Source organism: Quercus lobata, chromosome 10 (assembly GCF_001633185.2).
Source record: "Quercus lobata isolate SW786 chromosome 10, ValleyOak3.0 Primary Assembly, whole genome shotgun sequence".
NCBI lineage: Eukaryota > Viridiplantae > Streptophyta > Magnoliopsida > Fagales > Fagaceae > Quercus > Quercus lobata.
Genome location: NC_044913.1, coordinates 63,249,297 through 63,271,589, shown reverse-complemented (window position 1 = coordinate 63,271,589; position 22,293 = coordinate 63,249,297). Strand labels below are relative to the sequence as shown.

At 33.7% G+C, this 22,293-nt stretch overlaps 2 protein-coding genes across 3 annotated transcripts; both read left to right on the top strand.

The window, feature by feature from the left end:
* The first annotated feature begins 992 nt into the window (after positions 1–992).
* LOC115963202 (probably inactive leucine-rich repeat receptor-like protein kinase At5g48380) lies at positions 993–11,186 on the top strand. Of its 2 annotated transcripts, none has more exons than XM_031082130.1 (2): positions 993–1,720; positions 9,832–11,186. In XM_031082130.1, exons 1-2 carry the CDS (start codon positions 1,379–1,381, stop codon positions 10,945–10,947), a joined length of 1,458 nt encoding a protein of 485 aa, XP_030937990.1. In that variant the 5' UTR covers positions 993–1,378; the 3' UTR covers positions 10,948–11,186. The 2 variants fall into 2 exon arrangements, with proteins under 2 accessions (XP_030937990.1, XP_030937991.1); XM_031082131.1 differs by lacking the exon at positions 993–1,720 and adding an exon at positions 9,171–9,231.
* Positions 11,187–17,819: 6,633 nt separating this feature from the next.
* On the top strand, positions 17,820–21,262 carry LOC115965643 (probably inactive leucine-rich repeat receptor-like protein kinase At5g48380). Its single transcript, XM_031084905.1, has 2 exons — positions 17,820–18,776; positions 20,144–21,262. The coding sequence occupies exons 1-2, from the start codon at positions 17,901–17,903 to the stop codon at positions 21,143–21,145; spliced, it is 1,878 nt and encodes a 625-aa protein (XP_030940765.1). The 5' UTR covers positions 17,820–17,900; the 3' UTR covers positions 21,146–21,262.
* Positions 21,263–22,293: the final 1,031 nt, after the last annotated feature.

Below are 22,293 nucleotides of genomic sequence, written 5' to 3'. Positions count from 1 at the left end.
TAGTCCAATTTGGCCAATTTGGTCCATTTAGTCTGTTTTTGTCCATTAAGTCCAATTCGGTTTGTTTCAGTCCATCTCATTTAGTTTGGTCGATCTGATTTACTTCGGTCCATTTAGTTCATTTAGACTGTCTGGAGTTCAGTCCAGTTTGATCTATTTTGGTCCATTTAGTCTAGTTTGGTCCATTTCTGTCTACCTTGATCCATTTGATCCACTTCAATGAACGTTGAAACGTTTTGCATCTAGATTCTAAACCAAAGAAGTCAATTTCATACCAGAGGGCATTTCAGTTTGGCCAAGGGAACAAAATATTCCGGTATTGGTTGATATCGACGTACCCTTTTAGGATTACCGATATATATATATATATATCCAACTCATTGATAATTAAGCCCTTCTGCTATTCTTTTTTTGACTCTTCCTCTCCCAGAAAAAAAAAAAACCACTTATTAAATTCCACCGTGAACCATCCTCAATTTTCTTCTTCTTCTTAGCAATGTGTAACACCTTTCCACATTTTCGACTGTACTACACTCTTCCATTTTCTTAGTTATTACTAGGTACAATGCCTTTGTAACAACTTTTAATCCAGGGGTTTCGGGAACTTTTAATCTAAACCCTTGAAAGTAGGTGGTATTGCGTGGGATTTTGGTTTTCAGGGTTTGAATTTTTCTACTAGCGTTCTTGTCATGACTGGCATCTCTACTATTATACTAATACTCAGCCAACTACGTCTTCCAAACCAGTTCTCTCTCTCTCTCTCTCTCTGTAAGTAGTTAATACTCAACTTTCTACTTCTGTGTTTTCTTGCTAAGCAAATGGCTCTTAATGCCGGAGTCCTCACAGCTCTTTTGCATATATTTGCTTGCTTATTTCTTGATATTCTTGAAATAAGCAATGGTTCACAGAGTAGTATTGACTGCTTGAAATCAATTAAAAATTCACTAGAAGACCCTCCTCACAGATACCTTAAAGATTCATGGGACTTCAGCAACAATACCGAAGGTTTCGTTTGTAAATTTGATGGAGTTGCTTGCTGGCACCCTGATGGAATGAGGTCATAAGTATCCAACTCAGAAACAGGGGGCTCTGGGGCCAGTTTCCTCGGGGCATTAAAAACAGCTCAAGTTTAACAGGGTTAGACCTTTCTTCTAATGAACTTTCAGGACCCCTTCCACTTGACATTGTCGAGTTAGTCCCGTTTATCTCAATCCTTGACCTCTCCAGCAACAATTTTTCTGGCGAAATTCCAAAGAGCTTTGCCAATTGCAGTTATCTAAATGTTCTTAAACTTGACAACAACCAGCTATCCGGTGAAATACCTCCCCAAATTGGCAACCTCGATCGTTTGAATGTCCTCAATGTTTGTAACAATAAGATGTCAGGGTTAGTCCCTGTCTTTGGCAGTACCGCAATTACAGCCGAGAGCTTTGCTAACAATAAGAACCTTTGTGGAAAGCCTTTAGAACCCTGTCCAACTCAAAAGCGTGGACTGAAATTCGACTTTTCATTCCAAAGTGGGTTTCTAGTTGGTTATGTGGTTTCTGCAGTTTCAGTAATGACTATTTTTGTGTCCCATTATGTGGTTTGCATGAATGAAAGGAAAACAGATAAGAAGATGACACTGTCGAAGGAGAGGAGTACTAAGAACGAGAATAAAGAAGCTGATCAAGTTAATCAGTCGCAAACTAAGGGGCTCCTGCAAGAAGGGACCAAAAAGGTACTTTTGAAACTTCTTTCAATTCCTTGTTTCAACTTTTTCGGAAAAATATAAAAAACCCCATGATAGTTTTTCATCGAAACATGAAATCCTGCAACTGCAGTTTTACAAGAAAATCATAGGGGGTTTGTTTAGTTTTCCGAAAAAAAATAGTCTTCTTTTTTCATTTTGTTTTTCTAAAGTTCAAGACCTATCAAAATGGTATGTCGAATAACGATCAAAATGATGCAATCATAGAGCCCCTCAAAAGAAACATCCATGTGATAAATTTTGTGGTAACTTCAAATTTGTACTGATCCAAAGTGGCAAATTATTTGATCCACAAAATTCTCAGTTGGAGGGAATGGTTGGTAAATGAACTTTACCGAACTTAGTGAGGCAACTGACGATTTCAGCATAGACAACGTCATTGGGATGGGAAAGATTGGGGTGATGTGCAAAGCAGTTCTTCCAAATGGTTCACTCCTTGCAATGAAGAGGTTACATGGCTGTCAATCATTTGAAAAACAATTCATAAGTGAGCTATTGGCACTGGGTACATTGAGACACAATAACATAGTTCCCCTCTTAGGATTTTGCAATGAAAGGAAGGAAAAGCTTCTAGTGTACCAATATATATCAAACGGCAATCTTTATGATTGGCTACACGCAAAAGAAGGCACTGATAAGATCTTGGCATGGCCTTTGAGGATTAAAATTGCAATCGCGATTGCTAGTGGCTTGGCAAGGCTTCACCACAGGTGGGATCTCCGAGTAGTCCATCTTAACAAGAGTTCAAACTCTATTTTACTTGATAAGAATTTTGTGCCCAAGCTATCAAATTTTGGAGGGGCAAAAATATCTAGTCCTAAAGGGATGATGTTCATTGATTCAAATGACATTGACTCAAGCAATAGCTCTTTTGTAGACTGTTGTGTTTGGGAGTTGGGTTTTGTTAAAAAGAATGTGTATGACTTTGGAATTCTGCTTCTTGAGCTAATTATAGGGAAGGAACCCATTCAAATCAACAATTTTTCGAACAATTTGAATGGGAGTTTGGTTGATTGGATTACTCATCTTTTGAGTTATTCTTCCAATCTCTACAGTGTCATTGATAAATCTCTAATTGGTTGAGGATTTGATGGTGAAATCATTCAATTTCGTAGAATCGCATGTACCTGTCTTAACTTCTTTCCTAGTCAAAGGCCAACAATGTTTGAATTGTAAAATACACTAAGTACTCTTGAAGAGAGATATGGCATCACAAATGACTTTGAGTTATTGAGGTACACAGAAATTGCTACTGCAAGTGCCTCAAATGAAATTGTTCAAGTGGAAATTACATAGATCCATTAATCTGAGTAACTATTTAGCTAATTAATTAGGTTAAACAAGTCTAGTTTGTTAGGGTCTAAACAAAACAAACAATTGGAAATTTCTATCACAACCCAAACCCCTCCCCTCCCTTTCAAGTCCTAGGTGCTTAGGTGCCAATGGACCATCGATGTGGTCAGCAGTTGAAATATTGGTTAAAGTGTTCAAAGTATCAATTTTTTTTTTTTTTCACTAGCTTCAGTCTTTGATATTTATACTTTATTTTATAATCCCCCTTTAAAGTTAACAACTTTATGATTTTTATTTTTTTAAATAAATAAATAAACTGTTAACAACTTTTTTGTGTTGGGCTTCACTCAATAAAGAGAAATTTGGTTCCATGTGGATCTTTTTGTTAGACGCCGGCTTCAGTTCTTTGCAACAATAAAGATGCAAGGGAGCACGCGCATTCTCTTTTACAGCCAAGAATAAGTGTAAAGTGGTTCACATTTGGTCTTACTCCTTTGAGTACTGATTACATAAGCAAAAGATTTTACAATCTAAGTTTCTTTTATTATTCCTTCTTGTTCCTGTCATCTTATTTCTTACGTGTCAATACTCATGCTGCTAAAATCTCAAACCCAAATGGTTCTTAATTCAAGACCTCTGGTTTTGCTCCACATTCTTGTCTGGTCATTGCCAGATACGCTTACCCTGAGTTCTGGTACCCTGAGCGATATCTCTTGCTTGAAATCTATTAGAGATTCCTTGGAAGATCCTCTCAATCACATAGCCACTTCTTGGACCTTCAACAACCTCACAGAAGGTTCTATCTGTGGATATGTTGGGGTCAGTTGTTGGTACATATCTGAGAATAGGGGCCTTGTGGACTGCAGCGAACTTATAATCTTAGACCTTTCAGGCAATGAAATTTCAGGATCAATCCCACGTGATATCAGTGAAATACTGCCGGCTGTAGAAGTGCTCAAACTCTCAAACAATAACTTGTCTGTCTGGAGAAATCCCATCGAGTATGGGTAATTGCTCTAATCTGGAGGTTCTTATACTCGACAACAACAGGCTAACGGGTCAAATACCTCAGCAACTCAACCAGCTCATCCGTCTAGAAGTCTTTAGTGTTGCTAATAATTTGTTGTCAGGGCCAGTGCCAGACTTTGTCAACATCACTACAATCAAGTCTGAGAGCTATGTAAATGCTCCCTCCGTCCCACTTTGTTTGTCCTGTTTGAAAAGTCAAACTTTTTAAGAAAACACCATTTATTATTTTGTCTACCTTTTAAAAATGTATAAATTTCCAAAACTACCCTTAAATAAATTTATCAAAAAATTGAATTATTAATAAAATAGGGGTATAATAGGAACATTAATAAACTAATGACTTTTATTTTTAGAAATAGGACAATATTTTGGGACATCCCAAAATAGAATAGAGGACAAACAAAGTGGGACGGAAGGAGTAATAGTGAACTATGTGGAGGGCCTTTGGATTGCTGTAAAAAGCATAGATGGAGCTTTGAAATTGAAATTTCTTTCAGGAGTGGGTTTGTAGTTGGTTTTGTGGTTTTTGCCTTTTCATATACAGCTTTTTTTACCTACTATTTTAATCATTGCTTGGGATCAAACAAGAGGAATAAGATAATGCCAACAAGTACTACAGAATTGACAGCGACCAGGAAGAACATCGGTAAAAAAGTTGATCAAGTTACTCAATTGCCAACCAAGGGCATTGGGAAAGAAGAATTCATGAAGGTACTTTTTCTCACTCAAAATTTTTTTTTTTTGGATGAATTTTCTCAGTCTATTAAAAGTGCTAGGGGCAAGTACATATATGATTTATAATAAGGAAGAGTGCAAAGTTACATGAGATATTGATTGTAAAGAAAAATCAGTTTTTTGGAGAAATTAGTTGAAATGATAGTATCTTACAATGATTCGTGATTGGTGTATTTCTTTGTTATTTGTTGTGGGTCAAATAATTCGTGATTGGTGCATTTAGTCTATTCCATGAATTTGTTAATATCGTTAGTGATAAATGAAATTATTTCTTTGAAGTAAAATTTCAAATGCTTAAAAATATTACTAAACCAAAAATTATCTCATGACATGTGAACAGAACTAAAAATACATTACAAATATGTTCAATTTAAATTTGATATTTTATATATACTACCTTTTTTTTTTTTTAGGTTTTTATATAAAACTGTTAATAACTTATGACACATTTAATTTTATATAAAAGAAATGAGTATATAAATTTATGATGTTATAACCTGTAAAAAAATTGATTAACAAATTTTATATAAATTTTAGTTAGTTTCCTCACAAAATATAAAAAATTTGCTCACCTTTTTCAAGCAAAATAGCAAAAGAATAGTTAACTACATATGAACGTGTATGTGTGTGTTGTATATATTGGTATATACAAAATATGTAGAATATAATATTTGAAAGTGGAGAGAATTCAATTAAAGATTTTATGTGAATCCTTAAAGAGACGTTGTAGGAAGGTCTCGAAAGCTTTAGTCGACTGGTCCAATCCTTAGTGGATTAGTAATTTAGTATTCAATGAAAATATTCTTAGTGGATTAGTATTCAATGAAAATATTATTAGTGGATTAGTGCTCGATTGCAAGTCAATCCTTCTAGTTACGAATTTGACTGGTCGAAGTGTGTTTACAATTAGTTGAGATGTGAGAAAAATAGTTTTTGCAAACTTTTAATGTAATGGTTTTGAAAGAATTTCCTTTGTGCCCAAGGCCGACCCAAAATAATTTGAGACTTAAGGCGAAAAATTTAAAGGGGTCTTTTATATCTACATATCACTTAAATAATATTTAGTGAAGTGTCATCAATGAGCTGAAGTGTCCTGCTATGTTTATAATGTTCTAAGAACACTTGGAAAACAGAAATCAGAAAATATTCTTCCAAATGATTTTATTCTTTTTCCAAAACCCAAAATACATTATTCACTTAAAATTTAGCTCATGAGCAATTTTATATTCACTCCATAAAGTTTAAAGTGAATGCTTGTAATATGTAAAAAATTTAAAATATTGCTTTTAGTCCTTACTAAACTTAAAGTCATTGTTTTTAGTCTTTGTGGAGTTATGATGTGTCATTTTTTAGTTTAATCATATTATCTAAAGGACTAGAAGTGATAACTTTCAACTTGGACTACTATAATTGCTCATGTTCAAAATTTTAGAGACCAATTAAGTTTTTTATTTATTTACTTATTTATAATGCTAGTTTACAAAACAAGAAACTAATTTAGAGTACAGTTCAAAAGAAGCCCAATTTCTCTTCCTCTCTCAATGTGTCAGTCGTGGACAAGCAATATTGCCACCTAAAAAACAATATAAATGCTATTAAATACTGTTGTAATTTCTGATTAGCACTAACCCAGAATGGCAAATGATTATTGATCCACAGATTTCTCAGTTGGGCAGAAAAGTTACTAGAGAGAGCTTTGTGGAACTTAAAGAAGCAACAGGCAATTTCAGCAGACACAATTACATTGGGTTGGGAAAGATTGGGATAACGTACAAGGCAATGCTTCCAAATGGTTGTCCCCTTGCAGTTAAGAGGATATATGGCTCTCAGTCTTTTGAGAAACAATTCAAATCTGAGCTATCGGCTTTGGCTAGATTGAGACACGATAACATAATTTCCCTCTTGGGTTACAGTGGAGAAAGGAATGAAATGCTTCTAGTATACCAATATATATCAAATGGTAACCTGTATGACTGGCTACATACTGGGAAAGACAAGGATAAGATCTTGGATTGGCCTTCAAGGATTAAAATTGCCATTGGGATAGCAAGAGGCCTAGCATGCCTTCACCATAACTGTCATTTCTCAGTAGTCCATCTCAGCTTGAGTTCAAATGCTATATTACTTGATCAGAATTTTGAGGCCAAGATATCAAATTTTGGAGAGGCAATAATATTGAAACCTGGAGGGCTAATGTTTGTGAACTCAAGTGACAATGACTTGAGCAATAGAGTTTTTGATGGCAGTGCGGTTAGGGAGTTGGATTTTTACAAAAAGGATGTCTATGATTTTGGCATTCTGCTTCTTGAGCTAATTACAGGAAAGGCACCCATTCAAATAAATAATTATTCAAACCGTTTGGATGGGAGTTACGTTGATTGGATTACTTGTCTTTTGACTTGCCCTTCTTTAATGTGCAATTTCATTGATAAATCTCTTATTGGGTCAGGTTTTGATAATGAAATCTTTCAGTTGCTCAGAATTGCCAGTGCCTGCATTAAGCCCTTATCTTGTCAAAGGCCCACAACCCTTGAATTGTACCATGCGATAAGCATCCTTGGAGAGAATTATGGCCTCATAAATAATGATGCTGAGATATTGAGGCAATCTGAAATTGCTACTGCCGGTACTTCAAATGAAATTGTTGAGGTTGAAAGTACATAGAACTACTGAAGCATGACAAACAAAGTGGAGCATTAAGTCAGAATTCCTACAGTCGAGGAGGTTGTTTGCTTCTCGTAATCTTTTGTTGTCCTCAGCATCTTTTTGTCACTTGTGGGAAAAGGTGTTTTTTTTTTTCGCATCTATAGGTTATGATTTAAGAGTGCATGGTCCGGATTGCCACAATATTGATGTTCTTTTTTCTTTTGGGTTGTATGCTATTGGCGGAAAAATTATATAGTTTTTATTTTTTTAAGAAAGATTATATTATATAGTTGCTATGAATAGGTTGTTGATACTGCAATGATACATCATGAGTGCAATTATAACATTTAGACAGAAAATCCCCAACACATATCAATCAAAAAGAAGAAGATATTCAGCCTCTCTTGCTCTGTTCTCTGAGTTCTCCCTCTTGCAAAGCCATTCCGCCGTAGATCGTCGTATATCGGTGACCAATGATGTCATTCCGCCCTTGCCAAAGTTCTGCCGGTAAGCTTTAAAATTTGAGTTGATTTTGGGGTTTGAGTAGTGATAAACAGAGAAAATGAGACAGAATATCAATCAAGAGAGAGAAAGCGGGATTGAGAGAGGGAAAGCGATAGAGAACCACCGCCTACAAGGTGCAAGTTGAGTTATAGTACACATCTCTATTAAGATATAGTTTAGGTTCTTCCGTATTTGTGCTTTGTTTAAACATGCTTGGTATTTGTGCTTTGTTTTGTAACCAATTTGTCGGTGTATTTTTTTTTTTTTAATGTGTTTTGCAATAAACCAGGTTTGAAAAATGTTGACTTGATTATGGTTTTACATCATTTTATTATTATAAGAAAAATATTAATGGATATTCTAAAGACATTGGTTTAGAAACTATTTTTAGAAACATTTTTATAGGAAAATGATTTAAAAAAATTAATTTTTTGACAACTTTTTATATTTCTCATTAAAGTGGTTTTAAAACTTTCATAATATGGTTTATTAAGACACTTGTTAACATGACCCTTATTGTAATTATTATTAATTTTTTGAGTTATGCTTACCAATTACGATTTGGCATTTGGTCCATTTCAGTTTAATTTGATCCAATTCTATCAATTTCAGTCCATTCTAGTCTGTATCAAAAAAAAGAAAAAAAAAAAAAAGAAAGGTCCATTCCAATCCACTACGCTCCATTAAATACACTTCTGTCTAATTTAGTCCACTTTGATGTACCTACTTAAGAGCATTCACATCAGTCTATGTATAATAGAAAAAAGTGCAGAATTTACATAGTTTTGCTTAAAAATTACTCACATCAGTACATGTATATAATTGTGTAAATTTACCATCTGACCTATCTTCATTGCTCTGGTACGTGACCTCCCTTGATCTCTCATCCAAAAATTTTTCTGGTAAAATCCCTCAAAGCATAGTGAATTGCACCTATCTAAGTGTCCTTCGACTTGACAACTACCAGCTAACGGGATTTATCCCTCCAAAAATTAACCAGCTTCCCAGACTCCAAACGTTTAGTGTTGCTAACAATCTGGGACTTTGTGGGGCTCCGTTGGAACCTTGCAAACCTTCTCCTAAGAAATTTATTGTTCTATGCAAGGAAGGATTTTTGATAGGCTGGATTGTCGCTACGGTCACGGTGGTAGTTGTTATGTTTCGTAATACGCCAATATTGCTTGTGAAGAAGGCAATAACCAAGAAAGAACGAGAAATTAATGAAAGCAGGAACCCGATGGTGTTCCACTGATGAAAGAAGCAAGAACATGATGGTAATCTCTTAGAGCCTGTTTGTTTCCATCTTCATTGTTTCTTTTTGTCCAATACATGATTGCACTAGACTATTTTCAAAGAAAAAATGACAAATATATTTGTCTCCTAATTACAATCCAAAACAATGTTAAAAATATCGAAGAAGCCCTCTTACACTGTCACAGAGAAAGCTTTACTTGCATATTCTAGATCCTTTCAATTCGACATTAATTACTCTCTGCTTCTCGCCCTTTGAAAAATTATGTTATGATAGCCCCTCTCACATTTGGGCGCCATAGATATTTAGGGAAGAACCAAATACGAGAGGGGTGCCTCATGAGATGAGATTTATTACTTGTTTAATACTTGCAAATAATGCTCCTCTCACATGGGCATAGACCTTGTAAGAATGGGACGCATCTGTATGTGAGAGGTGTATTGTATGCAACTGTTATACAATATACCACCTCCATGAAATGATCTCCAATGAGATACTTTCTCCTCAATTCGTCACGAGTAGACTGTTCGTACAACCACTTAAAAGAAACATCTGTGTTAAATTTTGTTATATAAATTCTGATTAGCACTAATGCAAAAATTGCAAATGATTTGATCCACAGATGTCTCAGATGGAGAGAATGGTTACTAGAATGAGCTTTACAGAAATTAGTGAGGCGACTGGCTATTTCAACACAAACAATGTCATTGGAATGGGAAAGATTGGGATGATGTACAAGGCAGTGCTTCCAAATTACTGGTCTCTTGCAGTTAAGAGGTTAAATAATTGTCAATCATATGAGACACAATTCCTATCTGAGCTATCAGCTCTGGGTATATTGAGACATGATAACCTAGTTCCCCTCTTGGGATACTGCAGTGAACAGAATGAGAAACTTCTAGTGTACAAATACATATTGCATGGCAACCTTTATGATTGGCTACATGTAGGAGAAGGAGAACTCAAGGATAAGATCTTGGAATGGCCTTTGAGGACTAAAATTGTAATTGGGATATCAAGAGGCCTAGCATGGCTTCACCATAAATATGAATTCCAAGTGGTCCATCTCAACTTGGGTTCAAACTCTATCTTATTAGATAGGAATTTTGAGGCCAAGATATCAAATTTTTGGGGGGCAAAAATATCAAGTTCTGGAGGGTTAATGTTCATGAATTCAAATGTCATCAACACAAGAAATAGTTCTTTTGTAGACAGTGGGGTATGGGAGTTGGGTTTTGTTAAAAAGGATGTCTATGACTTTGGAATTCTGCTTCTTGAGCTAATTACAAGAAAGGAACCCACTGAAATTAACAGTTTTTCATACAGATTTAATGGGAGTTTGTTTGATTGGATAACTCACCTTTTGAGCAATTCATCTGATATTTACAGTGTTATTGATAATTCTCTGATTGGCAAAGGATTTGATGGTGAAATCTTTGAGTTACTTAGAATTGCATGTACCTGTCTTAACCCCTTCCCTATTCAAAGGCCAACAATGCTTGAATTATACAATACAATAAGTACTTTTGGAGAGAGAGATGGCATTAGAAATGACTCTGAGATATTGATGCAACCTGAAATTGCTATTGCAAATAGCTCAATTGACATCAATACAGTAAGTACTTTTGGGGAGAGATATGGCATCAAAAATGACTCTGAGATATTGATGCAATCTAAAATTGCTATTGCAAGTAGCTCAAATGAAATTGTTGAGCTAGAAATTGCAGAGACCAATTGAAACATGAAATAAAAAGTGTAGCTTTCACATTTCGAAATATATGCATGTAACATATTTGCTGTCCCAAACATTATTTGGGTTACATTTTCTTATTGTGATATTTTTTCTGCCCTTCACTATCTTTTTGTTATCTTTATCCCATGAAATAAGAATTAAAAAAATAAGGATTCTAGAGGTTTTGGAGCCACTGCAGTGGGAAGGGGAAACCGGACATTTGTTGAGGTTACAAAGAGAGACTAGTTGTATAAATGTTTTTCAAGTAGACTATCGTAATTGGATCTTCCAGTGAATGTTTTATACAATTGGATACTGGAGTGGTTTTTCTTTGAAGGAATTCTTCATTGGTTTTCGATTTTCCAAAACGTTGTGCTTGATTATTGTTTATTGCTTTGTGAAGTGTACAGCTTTTTTTTTTTTTTAATCTTCTAGTGTATGGAATTCCTAATTTATCTTCTAGGTACAAAAGAAAACAATTGGTGGAGACATATCGTCCACCCAAATTGCACGAAACCAACCGTCCTTTCAGTGTATGCATTCACGCAATTATTGGACAAGCTCATAGAAATTTCGTTTAAATGCATTAATTTGACAGCATTGTTTATTGACTTCGTGTTCCATGCTCTGGAGTCTCAACTAGTGTTCTTGACGGTGCAATGACTTGGAAAATTAGACTCAGCAACCACTTTTGGAAAATTACTTAACTTAGTAGTTTTGACTTGGCTTCAATTTTTATATATTCTTTGAAGCTCCAAGAATTAATGGAAATGTTCTATTTTCCAATCTGAAATTTCCTGGAAAGGATTTTGCTTCAATATGTCTCTTTCTAAGTGGTTACACGTAACGGCTCTTTGCGCCTGCGTTTTCCTGCTAAACATGGATGAAGGGACGGACCCAAGCGGCCCCGGCCCAAAGAAAAAAAAAAAGAAAATTTTGGATCCCTCTAGCCCAGAGAAAAAAAAAAAGAATTTTTTTTTATTGGTTATATTTTTTTTCTTTTTAGAATTGTGCTTCCCTCTTTCAAAAACTTAGACCCATTTTCTTTTAATTAGCCTAACCTAATTAGCAACTACTCAACTCAAAAATCTTAACAAAAACAAAATTTTAAAATAAAATTTGTAAATTGCAAATTGCACTTTTAAAATTTGAGGGTATTTGGATTTTACACTTTGAAGTTTTAAACTTTGGATTTTATCCCCTAAAGTTTCAAATTTTGGATTTTACCCCCTAAAGTTCGGAAGTGTTTGGATTTTACACACCAAAATTCTGAAACTTTAGGGGTGTAAAATCCAAACACTCCCAAACTTTAGGGAATAAAATCCAACTACTCCTGAAATATAGGGGATAAAATCCAAATTTTAAAACATCAAGGTGTAAAATTCAAACACCCCCAAACGTTAGGGAGTAAAATCCAAATTTAAAAACTTTAGGGTGAAAAATCCAGCTAAATGCAAAGTCATAAACTATTGACCTTAAGGGCTGTCTCAAAACAATTGAAACCTTATTTTGACTTTTTGAGTAAAAAGTTATTAAGGAAACAAAAATTACTATAAATGGCAAAATCACAGTTTTTAGGGCCTAAATGAAGGAATTTGCCATTTTAAGGGAGTACCTTGTGGAAAAGCGATAACTATTGCTTAGAGGGCCGTTTCGCTTCAACTTGTCAAATTTCATGCGATTCCGACTTCGTGACCCATGATTTCTACTAGTGTCTTTTTGCCTTGCACGATGATTTCAGGCGCGTGTGGGAGTCTAGGAAGGCCATTGTGGTCTATTTTACATCATGAATTTTGACAAATCCACTATTTGGATTACATTTTCTTTTTATATATTTCATGCTTGCAAAATTTTCACAAAATCAAAGATCAATAGCTATGTCATCAATCAAATATTTAAATTTTAAGATTTTACAATTTAAAATTATGCATAATTAAAAATAAGTTTATAAATCAAATAGTAAATAACATCTAATCCACGTGAAATTTGACATGCATGATAAGAATATTTTCAAGATATGTAATTATGTTAATTTTTTTAGTGGGAATTATAGTTGTTGGCTACAAACTACTTTATGGCTAAACTTTGTCTTGAAATATATTGCTAGCCATCTGTTTTTAGTTTAGCCTATGTCCAATTCTAAAATTTAAATTTGACATCTACAGCAGCTTGGCCCAACACACGACTGCTCTACAGAAAAACAGAACAAATCTAGACGTAGTCCTTTTCAGGAATGTGGCCAACACTGCTCTGTTACATAATTACTTGGTATAACAACTTAATCAATTTTTCTTAAAATCAATCGTGGCGTATAAATTACTTTCATTATAAAAAAAAAAAATCTGGAAGTAGAAACTATAGCAAGGATTGTGGCCTACGTTGACTCCGTGATTGACGATTAGAAAAATAAAAAGTTGGGTAACATAACAAAAAGGTTGCAGTTTTTTCTTGGCCAAAAGAAAACGAAAAACAGACATGTTCTTCTTGGAAAATGCAAGGAACCACCCTTTTCTTATTCTTGTTTTATACCCAAGATTAACATAATGGATTTGTGTTACAGCCCGATTAGCCATACTTTCATTCCTGTTATCATATCATCCAAATGAGTTGTTTTCGTATACACACTTTGATGCTTCTACAAGCAAAAGATGTTACAATTTAATTCTTTTTTGGTGTAATTTCGCGTCCTTCGCATCTTATTTCATGTCAATAGTCATGCTGCTAAAATCTCTAACCCAAATGGTTCTTAATGCAAGAGCTTTGGTTTTGCTCCACATTCTTGTCTGGTCATTGACGTGGCAAAACGGGTGGGTCGGGTCGGGTCGGGTTCGGGGTCGGGTCGGATCAATCGGGTTTGCGGGTCACGGGTCACTGGTCATTTTTAAAACGGGTCAATCAGGTTGCGGGTCAAATGGGTCGCGGGTTGAGTCGGGTCGAGTTGACTCGTATTTTTCAAACAATTTTTTTTTTTGGAAATAGATGCAATCTGTCAATTGTTTATAAGTTCCTTAATTGTGATTAGATTCTCACTAGTGATATTGTTACCAATTACCACTAAACACTTGAATTGATACCCACATTTGGTGCAACTCTTGTTCCAGCTTTCTAGAAATTAATCTTGGTATAATCTTCAATCTATTTAAAGTAGGAAGAGAAAATGAAGGTGGCAAGTAAAAAATGACAAACTATAATGGAGTACATAACATATTAAGTAAAAAAGAATAAGTAAATATTTTATAAAAATTACACCTCAATCTCAATCTACTCAACATTGGTAGACGTGGCAAAACGTGCGGGTCGGGTTCGGGTCGGGTCAATCGGGTTGCAGATCAAACAGGTCAGGTCAAACGGGTCTGACCCGTTTTGCCATTGCCAGGTACGTTTAGCCTGAGTTCTGGTAGTTTGAGTGATATCTCTTGCTTGAAATCTATTACAGATTCCTTGGAAGACCCTCTTAAATGGTAAGTTTTCTCTTGTTACTTTTTCTGCTCTTCACTGTCTTTTTGTTATCTTTATCCCCTGAAATAAGAATTAAAAAAATAAGGATTCTAGAGGTTTTGGAGCCACTGCAGTGTGAAGAGGAAACTGGACATTTGTTGAGGTTACAAAGAGAGGCTAGTTGTATAAATGTTTTTCAAGTAGACTATTGTAATTGGTTCTTCCAGTGAATTTTCTATGCAATTGGATATTGGAGTGGTTTTTCTTTGAAAGAATTCTTCATTGGTTTTCCATTGGCCAAAACGTTGTGCTTGGTTATTGTTTATTCTTTATTCACGGAGTACAACTTAAAAAACATATATATATATATATATATTAAATTATCTTCTTGTGCATGGAATTCCCAATAAATTTGTGTGATATATCAATAAATCCGCTATATTATTATTTGAGGTGAAAATAGATTTTTCCATTTGGTATTAAATAAGAATTTTTCAACATTATAAATCACAAAAATGATTTGAACATAAAACCCCTTTTCAATAAACTAAACTCTGCCGACAAAGTTCTGGTGATTAAAAACTTTTGAGGATAAATACGAATAGGAACAAAAGAAAACAATTGGTGGGGACATATCCTCCACCCAAATTGCAGGAAACCAACAGATTGTTGTACAAGCTCAGAGAAGTTTCGTTTACACGCATTAATTTGACAGTACTGTTTATTGACTTCGTGTTCCATGCTCTGGAGTCTCAACTAGCGTTCTTGACGGTGCAATGACTTGGAAAATTAGACTCAGCAACCACTTTTGGAAAATTACTTAATCTAGTAGTTTAGACTTGGCTTCAATTTTTATATATTCTTTGAAGCTCCAAGAATTAATGGAAATGATCTATTTTCCAATCTGAAATTTCCTGGAAAGGATATTGTTTCAATATGTCTGTTTCTAAGTGGTTACACGTACGGCTCTTTATGCCTGCGTTTTCTTGCTAAACACTGACTAGCAAATGGATGAAGGGGCGGACCCAAGCGGCCCCGGCCCTGAGAAAAAAAGAAAGAAAAGAAAAAAAAATTTTGGATCCCCCTAGCCCAGAGAAAAAGGAAAAAAAAAAAAAAAAATTTTATTGGTTATATTTTTTTATTTTTGGAATTGTGCTTCCCTCTTCCAAAAACTTAGACCCATTCCCTTTTAATTAGCCTAGCCCAATTAGTAACTGCTCAACTCAAAAACTTAACAAAGGCAAAACTTTAAAATAAAAATTGTAAATTGCAAATTGCACTCCTAAAATTTGAGAGTGTTTGAATTTTACACCCTGAAGTTTTAAACTTTAGATTTTACCTCCTGAAGCTTCAAACTTTGAATTTTATCCTCTAAAGTTCAGAAGTGTTAGGATTTTACACCCAAAAATTTTGAAACTTTAGGGAGATAAAATTCAAACACTGTCAAACTTTAGGGAGTAAAATCCAATTACTCCTGAAATATAGGGGGTAAAATCTAAATTCTAAAATGTCAAGGTGTAAAATCCAAACACCCCCAAACATTAGGGGTAAAATTCAAATTCTAAAACTTCAAGGTAAAAAATTCAATAATCTCCAAACTTTAGAGGTGTAATTTATAATTTACCCATATAAAAAAAAAAAATCATGGTCAGCCCAAAATTAGAGTACCAGCATAAGGTGTTCTAATTACTAAATATTTAGTATTTAGAACACCAAATTCCAAAAAAACTACTATACAAGACATTTCAAATGTTATATTAAAGTTGCAAGTTTTGATCTGTGAAAATATAAATATAAATATATATATATATATATATATATATATGTATATTTTGGCAATAACTGATGCTCTTAAGAAACAATATTATTATGCCTTTTTCTTTTTTTTTTTTTTTTTTTTGGAAAGAAAGTTTCAACCTATGGCGTCTGCTTCAAATGGACCATATTCTTAATTTCTTATCTCGATTTGTTTCATGTACAAGACTTATAGTCAATGCTTGGCATATAGAAGTTGAACATCTTTTCTAAAGTCCATCCTCTAGAAACTTGAGAAATAATTCATTTAAACCAACACAATATAGAAATTAAAAAGGAATCAAATAAAAATTGTCAAAAATAATAAAAATTTAATCTGTGCATAAATACTTATAAGGATGAATACAGTAGCAATAGCTTTTTTTTATATAAAATAAATAAATGAAGGTAAAAAAAAAAAAAAATCTATGCTTATAAAAAGTATATATTTTATTATTTTTATTTTTATGCCAAAGATATCTAATGGTCTTTTTTCCTGGGTCGAAAGCCTTGAATTAATCTTTCATAATTCAGCCTACTCATTTATTTTTTACGCCCAAGCAAAAACAAAGCCCAAAAGTTTTGAATTTCACAAACGGTTCGGATAAGTATCGGAACGTGATCTTACTATGAAGTTTCTAGCTGTAATAGTGTTGTATTTGCATAGTGTTACGAAAATATGGCGTGTTTTCGAAAAATTAGACAGCCAACTATTTTACTGTAGGATCATTCATTTTACCCATTATAAATGAGTTGAACATAATGCCCATTTGCGAGTGTTGAAGACTGAATTCTGTATGTCTTGAGTGTATTACTGTATATAAAACTCTACTAGTACTAGGGAATGCCTTTATATAGGCACATTATGTGTGTATTATGTGGTACAAGCAATGTGAGTGTAGGGCAAGTACAACAACAGAACAGGCCCAATACTCTTTTCTTGATGTATGATATAGGGCATAAGACAACAAACCTTGCAAAACGATTTATATTAACAACCGCGTTATTAATGAATGTTAATAGAAAAAATCGATATTTAAATGATAAATATTCTCTCACGTTTGTATACAATATCTACAATTGTGGTGATACACATATTTTAAAACGCGAGAAGGTGATGTAAACATTTAAAGCATAGAAAGTTCATAGGTATGAAAGAAGTGAAATAGGTTGTGTGAGAGAATTACTGTTGATTATAAATATAATTCTTGAAAACTTTATGAAAAAATCATAGATTTAATATTTGAAGGGCCAAAATCACAACTATCGAAATTTAAAAATAAATATAAAAAGAAAAAGGGGTCGCCGGATCTTTCGCTGAAATTATTAGGAATCAACAGTCAACAGTCCTTTCTCTTTCTTGGCTTAAACCCATTTGACTTTGCTTTGCAGGCTTTAAATTTTCTACTAGCGTTCTTCACGGGGTATGACTACATGACTTGGAAAATTAGACAGCCCACTACTTTACTATGGGGCCATTAATTCTCTTCTTTTTACCCTATTTGGTGGTTGTGAGAAATGTTGAAACTCTTAACTTATTTTGATACACAGCCAAGTCTTCCAAAAACAGTTAATATGTTATTTGAAGATTCAAGAACTATTGAAATTTTTTGTGAAAATATGTTGCAACTCTAGATTTTGTTTCTATAATTCTATCTTTCTATTTCTCAGTAGTTACATATATGGCTTTTTAGTTCTAGCTTTTCTTGCTAAGCACTCACAAGCAAATGACTCTTAATGCCAGAGTATTTGCTGCTCTTTTTCACATATTTGCTTGCTTATTTCTGGATATTCTTGAAATAAGCAATGGCGTACAGAGTGATATCGCCTGCTTGAAGTCAATTAAACATTCGCTTGAAGACCCTTACGGCTACCTTAATACTTCATGGAACTTCAATAACAATACTGAAGGTTTCATCTGCAAATTTACTGGGGTCGAATGCTGGCACCCTGATGAGAATAGGGTCTTAAATCTCAGACTAAGCGACATGGGGCTCAGCGGCCGGTTCCCTCAGGGCATTAAAAACTGCACAAGTCTAACCGGGTTAGACCTCTCCTATAATGAACTTTCAGGACCCCTCCCATTTAACATAGATCATTTAGTTGTGTTTCTCACAATCCTCGACCTTTCCAGCAACAACTTTTCTGGCAAAATTCCAGTTAGCTTATGCAATTGCACTTATCTAAATGTCCTTAAACTTGACCACAACCGTCTAACTGGTCAAATCCCTCCGCAATTTGTCCTCCTCCCTCGTTTGAAACAATTTAGTGTTTCTAACAATATGTTGTCAGGGCCTGTCCCTTACATTGATCCCATTATCTCTATTACAGCCGATAGCTTTGCTAACAACCCGGGTCTTTGTGGAGCGCCTTTGGAACCCTGTCCAACTCCAAAGCAAAGAAGGAAGTCCGATTTTTCATTCAAAGATGGGTTTCTAGTTGGTTACGCGGTTTCTGCAGTTTCAGTAATAACTATTTTTATGTTCCGGTCCCATTATGTGGCTTGCATGAATGACAAGCGACGTACTAAGAACAAGAACGAAGAAGCTGATCAAGTTAACCAGCCGCCAACTAAAGGGCTCCTGCTAGAAGGGAGCAAAAAGGTACTCTCAAACTACGAAAATTAAGTAACTTCTTTCAATTCTTTGATTTAAATACTTTTCGGAAAAATATAGGTGGGTTTTCCTTAAAACATAGGAACGCGTCACACATAGGGTCTGTTTGGATAGAACTTATTTTACTGAAATTGAAAACTGAAAATTGAAAACACTGTAGCAAAATAATTTTTAAATATGTCAATAATGTTGTGGGACCCATTTTTAATGAAAAATTTGATAAAAAGTAGAGTTTATGGGACCCGTGAACAATGCATAAGTGCATTATTCACAGAAGAACGGGTCAACCATTGCGGCTGTAAAGAAAAAAAAAACTGAGGAAACGCAGACGCAGCACTAATAAGTGCTATTCAAACGAGCACATAATCATATTTTTACCATTAAAAAAAAAAAAATTGTAACCACCCTAAAAGAATTTAACGTGGCCACAAATATTCTTTAAGGGCCTAAAGCTACAATTCCATTGAACTTTTTTTTTATTGGATTTAAATTTTGACAAATTCATTATTAAATTATATTTTTTTTCTTATATTTTTCATACTCGCAAAATTTCAAAAAGATAAAAAATTAATAGTAAATAGTTATGTCATTAATCAACTGTTTAAATTTTGAGTTTTTGTAGTTTAAAATTATACATAAAGAATAATTTTATGGATCTAATTTTAAATTACATCTGATTGACATGAAATTTGATACGTGTTTTAAGAACATAAAGAACATTCAATTTAATGGTTAGATTTTCAAAATATGTAGTCATGTTAATTTGTTTAGTGAGAGGTGTAGTTTTAGATTACAACTATGTTTGTAACTAAACTTTATCCTTAAATTTCAGTCCTCTTAATACATTAAGCCCTTACCACCAAAAAAAAAAAAAAAATCCTAGGAAAATTTTATTGAACTAAGAATTTTGAAAGAGATATAGCTTATAACATTGATAATGAGAATATCATACAACGATTTCAAAATAAGAAAATTGTAGGACTTTACATGTGCGTGTGGTTTTTTTTTTTTTTTTTTTTTCAATATATAAAGTTCTCTTTTTATTAGATTTTGTATAATTTAAGTTTTTTAATGGCCACCATAGAAAAGAAATTCCTAAAACCACCCCTATCTACAGTTTTGAGTCTAACACCTCATTTTGTACTGTTTTATATGAAAATAATACGCAAAGTTGTGATCATATGCATAACTTAGTGTTTGTTTTCACGAATGTGTAGCACGTTACACAAAATGGTAAGTGAAACAATGATCAAAATAATGCAATCATACAGCCCCTAAAGAAACATCCATGTAATAAATTTGGTTGGAATTTCAATTTAGTACTAATCCAAAGTGGCAAATTGTTTGATCCACAAAATTCTCAATTGGAAGGAAAAGTTACTAGAGTGAACTTTATAGAACTCAGTGAGGCATCTAACAATTTCAGCCCAGATAATGCCATTGGGTTGGGAAAGATCGGGTTGATGTACAAAGCAATGCTTCCAAATGGTTCACTTCTTGCGGTCAAGAGGTTACATGATTGTCAATCATTTGAGAAACAATTCATAAGTGAGCTCCTAGCTCTAGGTAGATTGAGACACAATAACATAGTTCCTCTCTTGGGATTCTGCAGAGAGAGGAAGGAAAAGCTTCTAGTGTACCAATATATATCGAATGGCAATCTTTATGATTGGCTACAAGCAAGGGAAGGCAATGATAAGATCTTGGAATGGCCTTTGAGGATCAAAATTGCCATCGGGATAGCAAGAGGCTTAGTATGGCTTCACCATAAGGGCAATTTTAGAGTAGTCCATCTTAACTTGAGTTCAAATTGTATCTTACTTGATAAAAAATTTGAGCCCAAGATATCAAATTTTGGAGGGGCAAAAATATCAACTTTTGAAGGAGCAATGTTCAGGGATTCAAATGAGATTGACTCAAGCAGTAGCTCTTTTGTAGACAATGGGGTTTGGGAGTTGGGTTTTGTCAAAAAGGATGTCTATGACTTTGGAGTTTTACTTCTTGAGCTAATTACAGGGAAGGAACTCAATCAAATCGATAATTATCTAAACAGTTTGTGCGAGGGTTTGGTTGATTGGATTACTCATCTTTTGACAAGTTCTTCCGATGTCTACAATGTCATTGATAAACCTTTGATTGGCCAAGGATTTGATGGTGAAATCTTTCAGTTTCTCAGAATTGCATGTACTTGTCTTAAGCCCTTTCCTGCTCAAAGGCCAACAATGCTTGAATTGTACAATACAATAAATCTTTTGGGGGAGAGATATGGCATCACAAATGACTTTGAGATTTTGAGTCAACCTGAAATTGCTACCGCAAGTACGTCAAATGAAATTGTTGAGGTAGAAATTACATAGACCAATTGAAGCATTGCATACAAAGTGCAAAATTATGTTGAGAAAAATCAGAAAACAGATTTTCTTTTGGGTTATGTTTGTTTGCTATAATCTTTTTGTCTTTTTGTCATCATTGCCCCTGAGAAACAGAAATAAATGAATGTTATATTAGATTTATTTATTACGACTAAAACACAAAATTTCATTCTTTTGTGAATGCACGGTCCACTAATAAAATTGTCCTCCATTTTTTTTTTTTGTCATCGATTAATTATACTCAAGAGGATATCTGTGTTTAGCAAATTTGTTCAAATCGCCAAAAATATTGATATTAATTTCTTGTGGAAATAAAGTACATTCATCTTGACTTTCGATTGGTGGATAACTTGTATGGCTGCTGTCAGCTAGTCTTTTAGTTCATAACTGAAAAAAAAAAAAAAAAAAAAAAAAAAAAAAAAAAAAAAAAAATCCTGATCTAGACCCCCAAACAACTATGAAGCGGATTTATTTTATTTTATTTTTTTGATTGAATATATGAAGCGGATTTATTTATCAAGTTGGTTTATTGTAAACTAGTAAAGGACAATTGGACATTACAGAAAATTATTAATTTGTGATTTTATTAAGTGTTAATTTTTTTAGAATGTTTTAACTCATAAATTTGATTACAATGGTAACATGCCTGTTTAATATAATCTATTTAACTAATTTTTTTTAAAACAAATTACTTGCTACAGGTATGCATCTTAAAACCCTTTGAACAGAATTAATGCATTATTATTTACTTCTCTTTTTTTTTTTTTTATTTATCTACAAACAATTATTTAAGCTCTCTTACAACAACTACTTTACTCATTTATTTCTAGGAGAAAAAAAAGACACTAAAAATTAAAATTTATAATGCTATGAAATTAGTTATAAATAAAAATCTTGTACATCACTCCGGATACAAGCTACTATATATAATACCAATGGCATAACACCAACCTCTGTAATTTATCTGAGTCTTATAAAAGATTGTTGATAGTATAATTCATTGCTTCCGATCACCTTTCTTAAAAAAAAAAAAACAAAAACAACAAAAACAAAAACAAAAAAAAAAATCAAAAAACAAAAACAAAACAAAAAGAAGAAGCTAATAGGGGGGAGGGGAACATTTTACGTAGTCC

Bases quoted from the DNA above. Each gene is read 5' to 3' on its own strand.
- LOC115965643 (XM_031084905.1), top strand. From the start codon at position 17,901: ATGACTCTTAATGCCAGAGTATTTGCTGCTCTTTTTCACATATTTGCT. The intron at 18,777-20,143 runs GTACTCTCAAAC...TTTGATCCACAA, and splicing joins TGCTAGAAGGGAGCAAAAAG to AATTCTCAATTGGAAGGAAA.
- LOC115963202 (XM_031082130.1), top strand. From the start codon at position 1,379: ATGTCAGGGTTAGTCCCTGTCTTTGGCAGTACCGCAATTACAGCCGAG. The intron at 1,721-9,831 runs GTACTTTTGAAA...TTTGATCCACAG, and splicing joins TGCAAGAAGGGACCAAAAAG to ATGTCTCAGATGGAGAGAAT.